Source organism: Enhydra lutris, unplaced genomic scaffold, assembly GCF_002288905.1.
Source record: "Enhydra lutris kenyoni isolate GAN:26980312 unplaced genomic scaffold, ASM228890v2 scaffoldscaffold6, whole genome shotgun sequence".
Taxonomy (NCBI): domain Eukaryota; kingdom Metazoa; phylum Chordata; class Mammalia; order Carnivora; family Mustelidae; genus Enhydra; species Enhydra lutris.
The window spans coordinates 41,220,512-41,237,128 of NW_019154090.1; the positions used below are offsets into that span (position 1 = coordinate 41,220,512).

The 16,617-nt window shown below is 40.7% G+C and overlaps 1 protein-coding gene across 1 annotated transcript in view; it reads right to left on the bottom strand.

Moving 5' to 3' along the window:
* Positions 1-16,617, bottom strand: part of LOC111141654 (kinesin family member 16B) — a 282,534-nt gene that overhangs the window by 27,540 nt on the left and 238,377 nt on the right. Inside the window, exon 25 of the mRNA XM_022494378.1 lies at positions 5,615-5,698. Coding sequence (XP_022350086.1) covers positions 5,615-5,698 — 84 coding nt within the window. The remainder of the gene's footprint in view (positions 1-5,614; positions 5,699-16,617) is intronic.

Here is a 16,617-nt window from a genome sequence, read left to right on the forward strand (position 1 = left end):
ATGAGGCCTTAGCTTATGAGATGATACTGGGGAAGAAGTAAAGAAGTAGCCTTGGGCTTGCTGCACGTTCTTAGTCCTTTCAAGAAAACTTCCTAGAAATCCTTGGGTTCTTACTTCCAAAGGTGGCTATATTATTCTTGAAAGCTTTATCGTTTTAGAGGATTTCACTTGTTTTCATTAATTACAGATCACTCCTTGAAATGATGGACTATTAAGATGATTAGCAGAAACGTCTCCAAGTAGATGATAATGTTCCCTGAAATTTATAACCAAAAAATGCGCCTCTCACCAATCAACAAGAGTAAAACAAAAAACTCATTAATTTGGGGTTAATGTGGATGGATTTTCTGATATTCCTTGAATAATTCAATGAATTTGTGAGGCATGTGTGAAATACCATGGGATAGTTAAGAATTCAGTGCGATGTCAATACTGTTGCCTTCAACTAACTTAAGAGTGCAACAGCGGAGGTGTGAGACATAAACACATCTTTTGGCACAAGCCAAACAGTGACAGGAGTCTTATCAGGAACGGAGGTGAGATTTCCTGGACATTATAGAATCAAACAAGTGTTTTAGACTCTTGTATTGCAGTGTGACAGAGGATCTTCATGTCTACTGAATCTACATGTAATAAAAAGGGGGGGGGCACCTGGGTGGCACCGTCGGTTAAGAGTCTGACACTTGGTTTCAGCTCAGGTCATGATTTCAAGGTCATGAGATCCAGCCCCTTAGCAGAGAGTCTGCTTGAGATTCTCTCTCTCTCTTTACCCCCCTGCCCCTCCCACTCATGCTCCCCCATCTCTCTAAAATAAAAAAATAAATCTTTAAAAAATAAAAGAACTCTGCTTACATTTCATATGACCTTTCTATTTCATTTTTTCATTTCACATTTCTAGTAATTAACTCTCATTCATTTTGCAAAAGTACTGATAAATGATCAAGTATAGATAATTGGTTCTTTACCACTGAAGTCTGAGAAGCAGTATATTCTAAAGCTGTGGTTAAGGCCTAGTGTTAGTATCATACCACATCTTACTTATTAGAACTCAATCTGAGGGGTGGCTCAGTCCTTAGATGTCTGCCTTTGGCTCAGGTCCTGATCCTAGGGTCCAGGGATGAAGCCCCACGTCAGGCTCCTTGCTCACTGGGAAGCCTGCTTCTTCCTCTCCCACTCCCCCAGCTTTTGTTTCCTTTCTCGCTATCTCTCGTTGTCAAATAAATAAAGAAAATCTTAAAAAAAAACCAAAACTCCATTTGATAGCCATTTGGATATACATATAAGAATATACTACATATGTTTTTTATATATAATACTTGCATGTAATATTTAAAGTCACAAAAATATCTTTAAAGATATTCTGAGTTTATACTCTTTGGTAATTCAGAGAGGAAATAAATCTGCATAGGAATTATGTGACATCAAGGCTAAAGATACGCCTTAAAAATACACAAAGGCAGAAGCAATTGAGATTCAGAACCTTTGATGAGCCATGAAGCAAATATTTAAAAATCAACAATTAACGATAAGCATTTTTCCTTAAATGAAAAAAGACAAGGTTATAATGAAAAGTTACTCTTATTGCTGTGGCCAATTAACAGAAGAGGACAAAAGAGATGAGAAATACTGTGTTGTTCTAGAGTTTTTTCAGTTGTAGAACACTGCTTGGCATAGAGTAGGTGCTCAATAATTGCTGAATGGAAAAAAAAAAAAAAAGGTAGTGAAGAATAAATAACCAGGGGTACCTGGGTGGCTCAGTGGGTTAAAGCCTCTGCCTTCAGCTCAGGTCATGATCCCAGGGTCCGGGGATCAAGCCCCACATCAGGTTCTCTGCTCAGCGGGGAGCCTGCTTCCCCCCGCCCCCCTCTCTGCCTGCTTCTCTGCCTACTTGTGATCTCTGCCTGTCAAATAAATAAATAAATAAAATCTTTAAAAAAAAAAAAAAAAGAATAAATAACCAGGCAGCAGATCTTAGTTAACACTGTGGTATAATGCTGGAAGATATTTCTTCAAAGGAGAAGCCATTTCTTTAGGGGAAGACCTAGTTGCATTCCAAACTTAGAGCGTGCTAATTCTTAAAGAGAGGGGCTTGCTTTGAAAGACGTTCTAGTATGAGCTGAGGCTTTGTCTGTGACCAGGTGTAAGACTTTTCTCTATCCTTCTCAGGACTTGATTTCCTTGCCTGTACAACAGAGATGATAATAGAGCTTACCTCACAAGCTAAGTGGGAGAAGCGGATGACATATGAGCATTTCACTCATGCCCAGTGCTCAGTTAACCCCTAGGAAATGGGAGATAGCAGGAGCATTCCGTGGAAGCATACGATGCTGCCAATTTTGCACCATTCCGACCTACAACAATGGCAATTTCTTATGGTTTGACCTAATGGTAAATGTATCTGGCTTCAAATACAGTAAGAAGAACGTTTCTGGTCAAAATACCTCATCAGAGACCGATGTATTTGCTTCCTGTCACCTTCACTATCATATCTGCTAACGTTCGTCTCCTGGGCTGCTGTCCAAGCTACAAGTAGGGATGTATGAGCCTGGGAGGCACATCTCGCGTGGGGGGCGTGGCTATCAGAATCCTCTGACCGCTTGAGGGCAGGATCCGCTCAGGACAGGCACACCTGCCCAGAACTGGTTTCTCCAGGGCCACCAGGAAGGAAGCCAGAGAGAGATCCTCCTATCTCACAAACCTTCAAAGATTCTCCGGCTCTTTGGGAACCAAAGCATTGGGTGGGCTTTCCAGCATGAGAGGCCAACTAGAGCCTACCCAGTAACTTTGTGTGAGCAGAGCGCACACACGAGGTTATCAGTGAGACACAGCACTGGAGGCCATATTTCTACCCCTCCCCTTCCCATCGTCACCTTCTCGATGGCTCTTGCCTTTTATGGGGCCATATAGGCAATGCTACACCCCCAGGCTCCCATATTCACACCACCACCGCTGCATGCACAGCTAATACTGCTCTTTCCAAAGGAAGAAAATGCGTTTCCCAAACATCTCATGACAGTTAGAAATTCCTATCAGTACCCACTGGTTTTACAAATAATTATTGTAACAGGTTACATATCGTGGTGACAACAGAGTGTCTATGTCTTTGAGATGAAAATACTTTATACTTTCTGCTGATAAACTTAGACACAAAGTCCAAATTTTGGACACATTTTAATAAAAAGGTAGATCAAAACATAATGAATACCTGCTCAAAACGCTGCTTTATAGAGCCTACGTGGGGTGAGGCAGTTTATAAAGTGTCATGTCTGGATTTAAAAAATTGTCAGACAATTCCTTTTGAGCAAACACTATGTATACTAGTGTGTACTAATTCAAATGTAGTCTACTGAAATCCAATTTTCTGTATATGTTTATGTATTTAGTTTTATCTCTAGGTCAAGTTTCATATAGGAAATTTAAATATATGCTCTTAGAGGGAAAGAAATGTCTCATTTCTCTTTATAGTCTATGTAACACCTAGCACTGTCTCCAGCATGTATTAGGAATTACATAAATGTATACTGAATTAAATCAAATGGGAAACTCAGGGAAAGTAATTATGTTAATTTTCACATGAAAATAACACTAAATCAAATGGTGACTTCTGATATTCGATGAAAAAAATAAAGTCACAATAGTCGTGGGAAATAAACTCAAGAATCTCAGATTAATTTTCCATTAAAGTGAAATTGAATTATACTCGCTCTTGAAAAGGACATGATATGCTAATATTTAACCATCAAAATTAGGAGAAATACACTTAATTTAAAACGTAAGTGCCTATTTCCACGAGGTGTGGGATCCATTCTTTAAAGGCTAATACCACAAGTAACAGTCACAGGCAATGGAAGGGGTCCTTGTATAGGCAGAGACATTAATACAGAACTCTGCTCCTCAGCTCTGTTGACAGCTTTAGTAGGGCGAAGTGATTAGGGAAGAAAGACTGAAAGAACAAACATGGGTCCGCTTAAACACCAGGAATGAAAGAGGACCCTGAGCTGGGCTCTGACCCTGGAAGCTAGAATGGAAAGAGAAGAGTTCACCAAGGGCAGAGCTCACAAATGCACCGCACTCAGAGTGCGAACGTGTTGTGGCAGTGCCAGGCACCAAGTGACTTTGACTAAAGCCCTGAGAAGCTAAGCATGACAACAGTCTATTTCCTGTTGGTTCATACACTTGCTTCTATATCCTATCATCCTCGACATTCCCATTAAAGACAAGTCTAGATGACTGAGGCAGGTAAAGGTTTGGAAAAGAAAACCAAACCCACTTCTATCATTATTTTTACATTTTTTATATGATACAACAGACCTTTACTAGAATTTAATCGAGCAGGCTCACCACACTCATCATTCCCTTGAAGGCAAGTTCTTCAGTTGGGTGTCAGGGTCGTGCCAACGCATGGAATGATTTTCAGAAATCTGCCATGACTCATCCAAGGCTCAGACGTCATAAATCCAGAACTTCTTCGAGCACGTCACTCTCACAGTAGAACTCAAATGGCCAGGAAGCATGGCTACCCCCTGAAAGTCTTTCTTTAGAGGTTCTAGACGAGGATCTCAAAAATACTCAACTGCCCCTTGTGGACCACAGTCTCATAATTGTTCATTTTTCACTGGTTTCCACTTCTCCTCCTCTTTTGCTCTCATTGGACCCCCCCCGCCACCGCCCAGCCTCTGGATGTCTCCCTAATCCTTGGTTCCCTGGCACTAAGTCACCCTGGCTGTCAGTAGGAATGAGAATGAGACCTCATTTTTATGTAGAACTTCAGCATTCAGAAGGGGCTCTCTTGGGCCTTCTCTTACTTGATTTCACTTGCAATGGGTCTTATTATTATTCCTCTTAAAGAAGTAGTGAAGCGGACTTTGCGAGGCCCCAAGAAAGCTTGCTGACAGGAGACTGCAGTCAGCTATTTGTAATGCCCGCCTTGGTGGTGAGAGATACCACCTAGGATACTGGTGACCGTGCCTTTGCACAAAGACAGCCTCATGAGCATCAGATTCCAACCAAATGAGCGAGTCTACCTTGAAAAGAAATACAAACCACACAAAGCAGCCCACAATGCCCACTGACAGTGAGTCCCTTGGAAAAACAACAGTTGTGTTGAACCAAAGTTCTCTATGTAGCCGGCTCAGAAGATGAAATTAAAATAAGCCAAACAAAACCTAACCGTGACTAAAATAGGTATGTGTCTTTTTGCTTCCAGCTCTCTCAAAAAAGTAACAATAATGCAATAGTATATATCTTCAGTTAATTAATGCAAATTTTTTTTTTTTTTGCAGCAAGCTTTTGTACCTCGTTCTCTATTACAGACCATCTGTCTCTGTGAATAGTTAGTTCTCACCCACAGCCTGCTTCCTAACCCTTAGAATAAATGTTATCTCCTCCCAAGCCAGAAAAACGTTCTATTAGACCAGAGGGGGAAAAGGGCTTACATCTAGAGTAGATGGATACTGTTACTTTCTCATGTACACAGCAGCCACTTCTGGTGTTAATGAAGCAGCACCTTCACACCCGTGAACAAGAGCCATGGTGTTTATAACACGAACAACTCTCACTGGTCAATCAGATGGCACAAATTCTACCCAGAGAAAGAAAAGCTTAATTCCGTTACCTCTAAGTGACTTCGCCTCTCAGCAATCACACGTTCATCCTTGTTTCCAAATAGTTTCTTTGGAGGGAACTCAAGGGTAGCAAGCTGAAATACATATTTTATAAGAGATGTATTAATATCACACCAATGACCCTTGGGTGTTTACTAATCTATTGTTTAGAGTCACTATCATGGGGCAAAAAGGGGAAGATGTTGGGAGTTTAAAGATGGCAGGTCTTCCCTTGCTTTGTCACCAACTGACTGCGTGACCTTGAACAGACAGGGCAAGATCCCACGACAGTCAAATGAGAAGGAGGGACGGGAACTCAAAGCGAAAAAACAGATCTGAGTCTCAGTATTTTGTCTCAGGCAACGTATTAGATGCTTGGCCAGATGGTGTTTCACAAGTTTATTTGTTAAAACACAAGTTTGTTCTTCTTTTAGTCCCCTCCTTACACTAGAATTCAATTATTTTTGTGCTGAGCTAAGAATTTGAAAACTTAACTTGCACACTACCTGAACATTTTATAAAATAGTTCTGAGACCATTGTTCAGGTTCTTTAAACATTCCATATTGCCTTTTTATAGCTGCTATTACAAATGAAGAATTCCTGTGTGAAAAGAGGACCTCTCTTTGAATCTTTTCACCTCGTTCCTTAGAGAATAAAGGTTCAGAATTTGTTTTGAGCCAGGTCTTCGGATTTCATAGTTATTTTCTTTGTGCTTCTCTTCTTGGAGGTATTAAAATTGTAATAAAAAGATAAGTTTTATTATAGACTGGGAGGCAAGAAAGAACTGTATAATCTGGTGAGAACCTGACCAGCCAGTGTTGCTCTGGCTGAATGAATGCTAAGCAGCAGTAATTGCTGGTGTTGATGAAATTCACTACGCCCTGCCTTCCTCACCTGGTCAGGTTCAGACAAATCGAGAAGTCAATGAAGAATTATCAAGAAAAAATGAACAATATTTCTTCCACAACATGCCACAAATCCCTGTTTTATATATATGCAAATCTCTTACTTGATTTAAATTTTTATTACCACAGCGGGAATCAAAAATTAAGAACTAGCATTGATACACACAGTGCCTTCAAAACTCAGTATTAAAGTATAAGAATATACCATAAGTGAACAACTTGATGAATTCTCAACATCTCAACACACTGTAACTGCCACCAGGAGGACATGCCCAGCACCCAGGAACTCCCCCAAGCACTCCCAGTCGTGCCCTCCCAAACTCTAGAAAGGATGACGCTAGCTAGCCTAGCCTGACTTCCAAGAAGTACAGCTCAGCGTTGCCTATTTTTGACTTTATGTAAATGGTACCATGCAGCACGAACTCCTTGGTGCGTGCCTTCGCCACACTGCCCCATGTTTGTGAGATCCATTCACGTTGCTGTGTATGTCAACAGTTTGCTCATTCATTCCTGTGGCAGTGTACTACTCCATTACATGAACATTCCGTTTATTTGTTCAACAGTCTCTCATTACTGGGCTTTTTGGTTTTAGGCCATTAGGAATTGCGCTGCTATGAATATTTTTCCCAAAGGCATTCTAATGAACTTACGCAGGGATTTCTGCTGGTCAGAGTCTTGGGAGTAAAATGCTGCATCTTGGGGTATGAAAGTGTTCAGCTGTACTCGAAATGATCAAATGGTTTTCTGAAGTGGTTTAACTACCTGACACTCCCACCAGCAGTGACTGAGAGATCCAATCGCTTCCCATTACCACCAGTATCTAGTGCTGTGGCTTCTCGCTTTAGCAATTCTGGTGCGTATGCAGTAGTTTCTACTGCGGTTCAAGTTTGTATTTCTCTAATGACTAATGATGTTGAGCATCTTTTCACATACACACTGACTATCTGGTTAGTCATTTTTGATAAGTGTCTGTTCAACTCTTTTGGTCATTTTTTATTAGGTATCTTTTTTTCTTATTAAGAGTAATTCTCCCTTTTACTCTCTTCAAGATATCTCTGATGACTTTATGGCCCTTTTCTAAAGTTAACTTCAGTTGGGCAGACATTCACTCCTTTCATACTCTAGCATTCTCTCTACCAAAGCAGAGAAAACTGGGGAGGGATGGGGTGCACCACCCCTTCTCCTCCTTCTCTCACCAGGTTCCAATTCTGTTGCTGACTCTGAGCTTTAAAGTCAGTTCAAGGTTACGTGAAAGACCATGGGCACTGAGGTAAGACAGACCCAGTCTGAATCTTGGCTCGACCACTATCTAGCTGACTGTCATGTTTCTCTCTGCCTAAATACTCTCTGCTGAAAAGAAGGCAGAAAATGATACTAAATTTCACCAGGTTTCTGTGAAGATTCAGTGAAGTAACAACACAGAGAGTTTAGCTATTGTTCTTACTTGCTAGAGATATGCTTATGACTAAGAAAGCACCTTGCCATTTCCTCTTGGACCCTCTTCCTATCCCTGGATTGGTGATGTGGCTTCGAGAAGCAGAGGGTTTTCTGGAACCCTGGCCTCACAAGCACACACACACTTCCCATATGTTGCAGCTTAGAGAAGACAGGTACATCAAGAGCATCTTTTGGGCTTTATCCAGCCCTGATTTTATCTTGTACAGTGTGTTTCTCCCCACTGCGGTGATGCTGGAACCTTGGCAGGCATGCTTTCACAGTTGGTTGTTTTGTCATTTTCTTATATGGCTGATGAGGTGATGTGGTTTCTGTCAGGGAAAATTTATAGTCACACTTGCATGCTCAATCAGAAATGGTGCACTAAAAGGACTTCAGGCAGCTGAACCAGGTGGGAAGCAAGCATTTAAATGTCCTCGTCATCCCCAGCAAATACTCTATTCTGGAGCGGAGGATAAAATTTGGGGCCGTTAATATCCACCCTGTGAAATAAGTACGTATAAATTATGTGTAATACTGTCGTTCAGATTTTAGGGAGAAAAGGGTACCTGTTAACAACTTTCAGGCATATATAATCAGGGGACTATAATATTCACCCATTTAACTTTAGAGACAAGGAAACGCAGTTCCAGAATTAGGTGACACAGAAAGGTTCGCAGTCACCGGGTGGCTGGGTCCACACGAGGAATTGACACTGACTCTACATGTCTCACCACAATGCCATAGTGGGGGCCCACAATGTATGGAATAATCCCTTTGACGTCCTCGTGGCTCCAGGATTCAGATGGAGGAAAGTAACTCTTCCTTAAGTATACCAAACCAGAAAAATGATGTAGAGCTACTAGACAGTGGCCAACGGTTCCAAGAGCAGCTAACAGCACCTCACTGAGGACGGGTACCCACGAAGGGAGCAGGAACAAGACAGAGGAGAGCAATAGCAGGGGGAGTAACAGGAAGGGGCTGGGTTGGGAGGCAGGCTCCCAGCAGTACTCCTGGGACACTTAAGTTTAGTCGGATCCTATCACTTTACTCCTCTCCCCATAAAAAGTCAGAATGATGGCGGCTCTCCTTATATGTAGCTGAAGGGACAAAAAGAGGAAGAGAATGAACAGAAGCAGAAATTCCAATGTGATTCTCGATAGCAAGGCACGGTCCTGGGCCCAAGTGCTATTGGTGGGGCTGTGACACAGGCAAACTAAAGTAGAAAGGCAAGGCTGTGAGATAAATTAAGAAAAATACTACCTTCATTAAAATAATTATATTTACATCAGAAACAGCTCTTCAACTCTCTTCCTCCCAGTAGTAAGGAACTGACCTCCATTTCTCCTTCTTTAGAGAAATCTTAACATGGCTTTTTAGCCCTTGTTATCTATAAGCTCTTAGGCTAAATGAGATGAAATTGCCAATTTTGTAAGTTAAAAATGGTTGAATATCAGCAATTTCACCTGGTTAAACCCTGCATAAAACTTTTGACATTTTTAAGCAACCACTAGGGCAAAAGATACATTCCCATCTGCTTTACTTGCCAAGCGTAAGTATTCTCATTTGATGGATTATCAGTTGGCTATATCAAACCAATATTCCTTCAAAAGAATATTTCTCTTAAAGTACCCCAAAATAATACTAAACTAGAAATATCTTATATTAAAATATCCAGGGCAATGAAATGGCTAAGGAGTTGGGAACATAGGTAGGTGGTGCAGAAGGCCATTTGGGGACCAACAGCTGTTGTTGACCCAGAACATTCCGTCACGGTCACCTGAATCAGCCCATCCTCCAGAAGGGTAACAGGACAACAGTGTCTTTACCTGGACTAGGGAAAAAGGACAGCAATGACTGCTTTGTTCTCAAGACTGTAATATTATAAAAATCCATGGGAGAGTTTCGAAATCTAGGATAGATAAGAGGCCTAAACTTACTTTTTCTCTCTACAAGTATGAAGTGACTGCCTCATTTATTTTATCTTATTTTATTTGATTGATTGATTGCCTCATTTATTTTAAAACAGACAGCAAAAGCAATCCTCTGTAAGTTTCATTTCTGGGTTGTGAATTAATTAAATGGTCCAAATAATTTTTAAAAAGGATAATTTACCAAGATCCCCAGAGCCACTGGTCAGGATAAAGTATGTGGAGAGCCAAAACAAGCAAACAAAGAAATGGACAAAAAGGAAACAAATGAGAAACAGAAACTCTTATATTTTGCTGAAAGTGCCGTCTGAAAAGTAATTATTTCCAACAAATTAACAATACAAGAATGGGCTAAAAGGCGGGCGATTCCAAACTCTCCCTGACTTTTCCATTCAAGTCCAACATATATCAGCATCTTTTGTTTGCTTGCTTGGTTTCTCATGTTGAACAGAGATTTTTAAGTAAGATATATTACCTGGACATTTTCATTTCTTCTCAAGTTCTTTATATTCATAAATTTTCATTTTTATTGCCTCATTTTTTAATCTAGAAGATGGTCTAGACTTGATTTCCATGAGAAACATTGTCAGGAACAGTGAATGGCAATCTGTAGGTAGAGGAGAGACTCCTCTGATTTCCTTTGTAACCTGTGACAAAGGAAATACAGTGGCCTACATTTCTTAAAAAAAAAAAAAAAAAAAAATCACAGTTCCTTAAGTCTTATATTCCTTACAATAGCTAAATTCTAGAGGGACACAGATAAATAGTTCTGACTCATCTACAAATTATCAATATACTGGGATTCAGTAACAAGGAAAACATAATTTTCTTTATATAAGATTTCATTTTCATAAAGAACAAGTGCCACCATTCTCCCTTTATACCTTTCACAGAGGGAGTGTCTCGTGTTGAAAAGTATGATTCTAACAAAAATAATCTTTCTATAAACCGTAACATGTAAGGAACCAGTTCTGGTTAAAGATGGTGGAGCTCATCTCCTTCAAAAGCACCATCAGAAACAACAGAAGAGATGAAAAGGAAACACTCTGTCTCCAGACTAGGAAACTGCCACAGCCCCGTACTGCAGGCCAGGCGGCACCCAGGGAGAGCACTGCTGAGGGCCTTCCTCACCTCACCTCCAGACTGCGGGCACCATGAGTGATCCACCAAAGCAAACATCCAAACTCTCAGGCGTTCCACTACACTGTGATTAAAGAGGCTAAAACTGGGGCGCCTGGGTGGCTCAGTGGGTTAAAGCCTCTGCCTTCAGCTCGGGTCATGATCCCAGGGTCCTGGGATCGAGCCCCGCATAGGGCTCTCTGCTCAGCGGGGAGCCTGCTTCCTCCTCTCTCTCTGCCTGTCTCTCTACCTACTTGTGATCTCTATCTGTCAAATGAATAAATAAAAAAATCTTTAAAAAAAAAAAAAAGAGGCTAAAACTCTAGGGACAGGGAAAAGGTGGGGGACACCTACAGCAAAGAGGAAGGTGAGAAGGGACCGTGGGCAGAAGAACCTGGAGAAGCTCACAGTGTTAGAGGGAAAGCATTTGACCCTACAGTGACCCCACAGCCCTCATGAACAACAGAAAATAAGGGAACAAGTTTCTCAAAACAAAGAAAAAACTGGTAGAAAGAAATTCAGAAAAATTTCAGGCAGTTTAGGTAAGCAATAGGTTGCTGTCATTATCCCCAATATTTGTCCCCTCCTTGCCCTTGTGATAAACCAGTTACTTCCCTCAACAATCAGTCCATTTCACTTAAAGATGAGAAGTAAGGGGTTCCTGGGTGGCTCAGGTGGTTAAATGTCTGCCTTCGGCTCAGGTCATGATCTCGGGTCCTAGGATCAAGTTTTGCAAGAGGCTTCCTGCTCATAGGGAGCCTGCTTCTCCCTCTGCCCGGCACTCCCCCACCCCTGCCACCTGTGTGCTCTCTCTCTCTCTCAAATATTAGATGTTCGTTAATAATAACGTATCAGTACTAGTTCACTTGTTGTGACGTAGGTACAATATACACATAAGCTGTTAATAATAGGGAAGCCGTAAATCTAAAGCTATTAGAATAGAACCTCTGGTTTCTGATGTGACACGTTAGAAGCTTGGAAGCCATCGTCCTTGTACTCACAACAAGAAACAGGCTGAACAGACTAGATGTTGAAAGACTCAACAGCTCTTCTTTGATCCATCCAAGAACTGAGGTTATGGGCAAACTGATGTCCCCAAACTGGGGAGACAGGTGGGCGGAGACAGAATAACAGCCTCGTGGGAGCAGAAGCCTGTACTGGGGCCAGGAAGAGTCCGGAAACCTTCCAGCTGTAACCCGGGAGTTACTGGAGGCTCAGTGCAGAGCGGTATTTGCCTTACAAGCTTGGTGTCTGGGTGGGGTCCACATACTTCTGTTACTTTTACCTCCACCCACGTCTTCACTGTGAGATGACAGAAAAATCCACTACTTTCTGGCAGGAGGAGAGAAAAAGTAACCATTTTGAATATACCCAGAGCCTGCACTCAAGGGAAACTCTTTTACTGGAATCTAACCATACATTGGGTAACCAAAGCCTAACCAACCTAGGGAGAGTGGAATGCCCAACAGCAGGCTCACTGGAAAAGGAAACCTGATCAAAGGCCTACAGGGCCTTCCCCTCCCGCCACACCTCACCACGCATCAGGGGAGGTTCCCGCACAACAGATTACAGATCAAAGAACTGCAAGCCTCGGGCTCTACTGAAGAAGTCTCTAGGAAAACCCAAAGGGTTTCCTCTCTAGGGGAGACCCAACCAAGGGCACTGGGGGAAAGGTGAGCTTCCGAAACCACAGCTACAGCAAACTGGGAACACCATCTGCATCCCAGCCCATGAACCTAGAACCTCACACCAAAAGGCCCATCTACCTCAATCCCTTTTAGGCAATACACCATATCTGGCTTTCAGCAAAAACTGAACAGGGCATGCTGAAAGGTAAAAAAACAAAAAACAAACAGACAAAAAGCATCTAAACTATTCTCAAATAAAGAAAGCTGACTGAACAATCAGTACCACCACACCCTCTGTGCCTACTCCTCACCTAGCCTCCCTACCCCCAACCTGCTTAAAAAAAAAAAAAAAAATTAATTGGAATGAAAGTCCCAGTAGAAGAAACAGAAGTAGAATAAATAAAATGAAAACAGATGAGCATAAAGTACATAAAGAAAATAACCAACATGAAATGTGCTAAGGGAAAGGGAAAGGGAAAGGGAATGTGACCCACAGGTTTAGACCTAACCGAAGTGTCTTTCAAGCGTGCAGGCCACAGAGAGACATTCTCAAGCACGTAAGAACTCAAAACACATCAAGGGGCATCTTTTCCAAAAGGTACTGGATGATCAAAAATAACCAACCAAGAGCAGCACCATATAAAGATCTCAGGAATGAAGAAATGATGGTAAAGTGATCATTGTCTCTATTTAAACTCACAACCAAGAGGGAAATATATTTGGCTTAGGTATAAAAGAATGTGAATGCTATATAACTTGACAATGTAAAATAATAATATAAAATGACTTTTAAAATTCGGAAGATGGGAGTTAAAGCGTGCTAATTTTGTCTTTGTCACAAGAATCAGTTGGTGGATGTGAGAGTGATCTGGCTGGGACCTCTGTCACCCCACGATTTGCCAGAGCTGACTCAGCTGATCTGGCTGGCTAGGCGGGTGTTCCCTTCCTCTCTCACTGCTCCATGTGCATCCCTCCCCCTGGAAGCTTCCTGCTCAGTCGCTCAGTCATAGAGGATGACCTTCCCCACTAGAGGAAGGACTGTTCTTCGGTCAAGGGTATATGAGTAGCTGCGCTCCTCTGCTAGGACCTCCAAACGCGTGCTCAAAAGTCAATTGATTGTTCATAAAAGGGAAACACAACTGATAATTTGTAAAATGGAAACACATTTGAAAACTAGCAACTCACATTTTTATGTTTGTTTATAATCCTTCTGCTTAAAAGTCACATATATTTTAGAGAACTTATAACTTCTGGCAGAGCAACATTTAATTTGAAGTTCAGCAATTTCTTCAGTTTTATTTCATTTTCTTTCACTTCTGACACCTTCAAGTAAAATTAAATTTAATGTTAGCAATTAAAGATAGGATATCTAGAGTGAACCTAATGTTATAAAGGTATTGCATTCTTTCTTCTTTTTCTCATTTTAATTTTTTTCCCAACCTACATATCCATCCTTTTATCCATGCCTATCCATTTAAGTACTTAAGATAATGTTCATTAAATAGTAACATTAATTATATTTAGAGAATGATTTTGGGCAATCTGTTGCTTTCTCCCTGTATTATGTGAAATTTTTATAAATGAGCATGCATCATTTTTATAGAAACAAAAAAAAGTGATTATTCTCTTTACAGATTTAATGGAACAGTTAAATTAACACCATATGTCCTTTTCTTTTAATAACCTGGGATTTGGGACCATCAGATTTCAAGTCTCAGTTCAGCATGGAGCTGCTGGTACAATATACGAAAACTAGTTTCTAGTTTTATCACTTGTGAAACCTGAAGGAGTTGAACGAAGAGGTTCAAGTTCCCTTTCAGCTCTGAAATTCTGTATCTCAAGTACCGATGATTAAAATTGTATGTGGGACCTTAGAAGTAGCATTTCAGGTACCCGGGAGATGTTTTACCTATTCTCTTGGCTGTATTGCCTTTGAGGACTATACTGACTTCCTGTAGAATCTTTGCAGCATTCTTATTTGAAGACAGGCCAAGGCAGGTAGAAGGAAAATAGGGCTCAATACAGTAAAGAAGCATGTTACTTCTGAAGAGGTTGTAGAACAGGAAAAGGACAGACACAAATGGGAATGCAGTATTCATGAGAAATCCCTTAAAATGGTACCTCTTCCTGCTACAGCCATTATCCCTGCAGCAGAAGTGGGAAATGATGTAAAGACATTTAAGCCCTTATGGGAAAATTGTACGTTAAAGTTAAAAATCATGACTAAGATCAAATGAATTGGATATCTGTGGAAGACATGGTAGTCTTGGAGAACACTGGAAGAAAACTTAGGAGTCCTATGGCCTACTTTGTATAATTATGAAATGTGATTATGCAAACTAAAACACAGGAAACAAACAAATGAGGATAAAACAGCACATTTCTTTGGCCTAAGAGAAACATTATGACAAGCTTGTTCTGCAATTCAGTAAATAAAACATACTCTAAAGACAAAAAGACTGAAATAAAAGCCATTAGAAAAATGAAATCAGGGCGCCTGGGTGGCTCAGTGGGTTGAGCTGCTGCTTTCGGCTCAGGTCATGATCCCAGGGTCCTGGGATTGAGTCCCGCATCGGGCTCTCTGCTCAGCAGGGAGCCTGCTTCCCTTCCTCTCTCTCTGCCTGCCTCTCTGCCTACTTGTGATCTCTGTCTGTCAAATAAATAAATAAAATCTTTAAAAAAAAAAAAAGAAAAATGAAATCAGTAATTTTGAGGCCTACTGATTTCCAGTGAAATTTGTCTTTCCCTTCTTCAGTGATTGTGGAGTCTAAAAACCCACGTTATTAATTTTATTCTGAACAAAAGTCCTCTAATTTTATAGATTGAACAACAGATCTACATGAAGAACAATCAACAAAATCAGATAAGACAGTTAGTAGCTGCTTATAACTAACAGCCACTTTATGGAATTATCTGTGAATCTCAGTTTAAGGAAAATGAAAGCATTGAGAATCTATTCATCCATCATGCTAGCTAGCCACGTATCTATGTATCAGCAACGTAGTCAGCATTCTCTGTTGCTTTGTAATATTTCTTAATGATCTTAATGATCTCAGAGTGAAATGTTCATCTCCAAGTTGCTTTTTCTCTTTCTGATTCCTGGTAAACTGACATAGCCCAATTATCTTCAGAGACCCATCACGCTCAAATCCTGACTTCAGTGTTTACTAGATTATAATAAGATAGGTCAGCCCTTCTGCTGCCATCAAGAAGACAAATTATACATAATGGAAAAAGTTTGCTTCTACTATAAGCCTTTCTCTTTTGGCCAAGTTCACTTTTTAGGTTAGCCAGACCCTTATTAAGTCCAGGTGGTCTCAGAGGCAACAGAGAGCACAGATTTTGATAAATGGCATCGCTATTCCTCTGGATATAAATAAAGGCAGCCCTTATACAAAAATTTAAATGAGTGATAAAAAGTCTTGCTTCTCTTTTATGATTTTATAACAATTAAGCTGCTGAAACTAGATTATAAATCACTGAAAGAAAACTGAAAACAACTAATAAAGTGTGGAATCTTTACTAATGAAAGAAAAACATTTGACTTCTGTTACCACCTAATAAAAGTGTATTTTATTTTCATTCCTCATTTGTTAGGCATTTTTTTTCCCTTACTCCTGTAACACTTGGCTACCTAAGTAGTACCCAATTTTTAAAGACTGGCGGGGGGGGGGGCTTCCATCTGGCACTCTAATTGGTCAAATTAACCTGTCTTTTACAAGTAGACATACCTTCACAATGACTGACTGCATTTGAAACATCCACACCCTGCGGGTCTGTGACTGTAAATTTTAGCCACTCCAGCTTTTGAGAAATGCAAATAATGAAAACTCATCAAGGAGCTGTCATAATTCTCACAGCTGACGAGGTGGGAGCATTTCTGACTACTGAAAATTAATAGCAGCTTCCAAGGCCTTATAAGAGCAGCTGTCACTGAGAAATATACTCACAAACAAATAAGCAATTCTCTTCCAAGTTCTGGAAGAACTTGGAGGC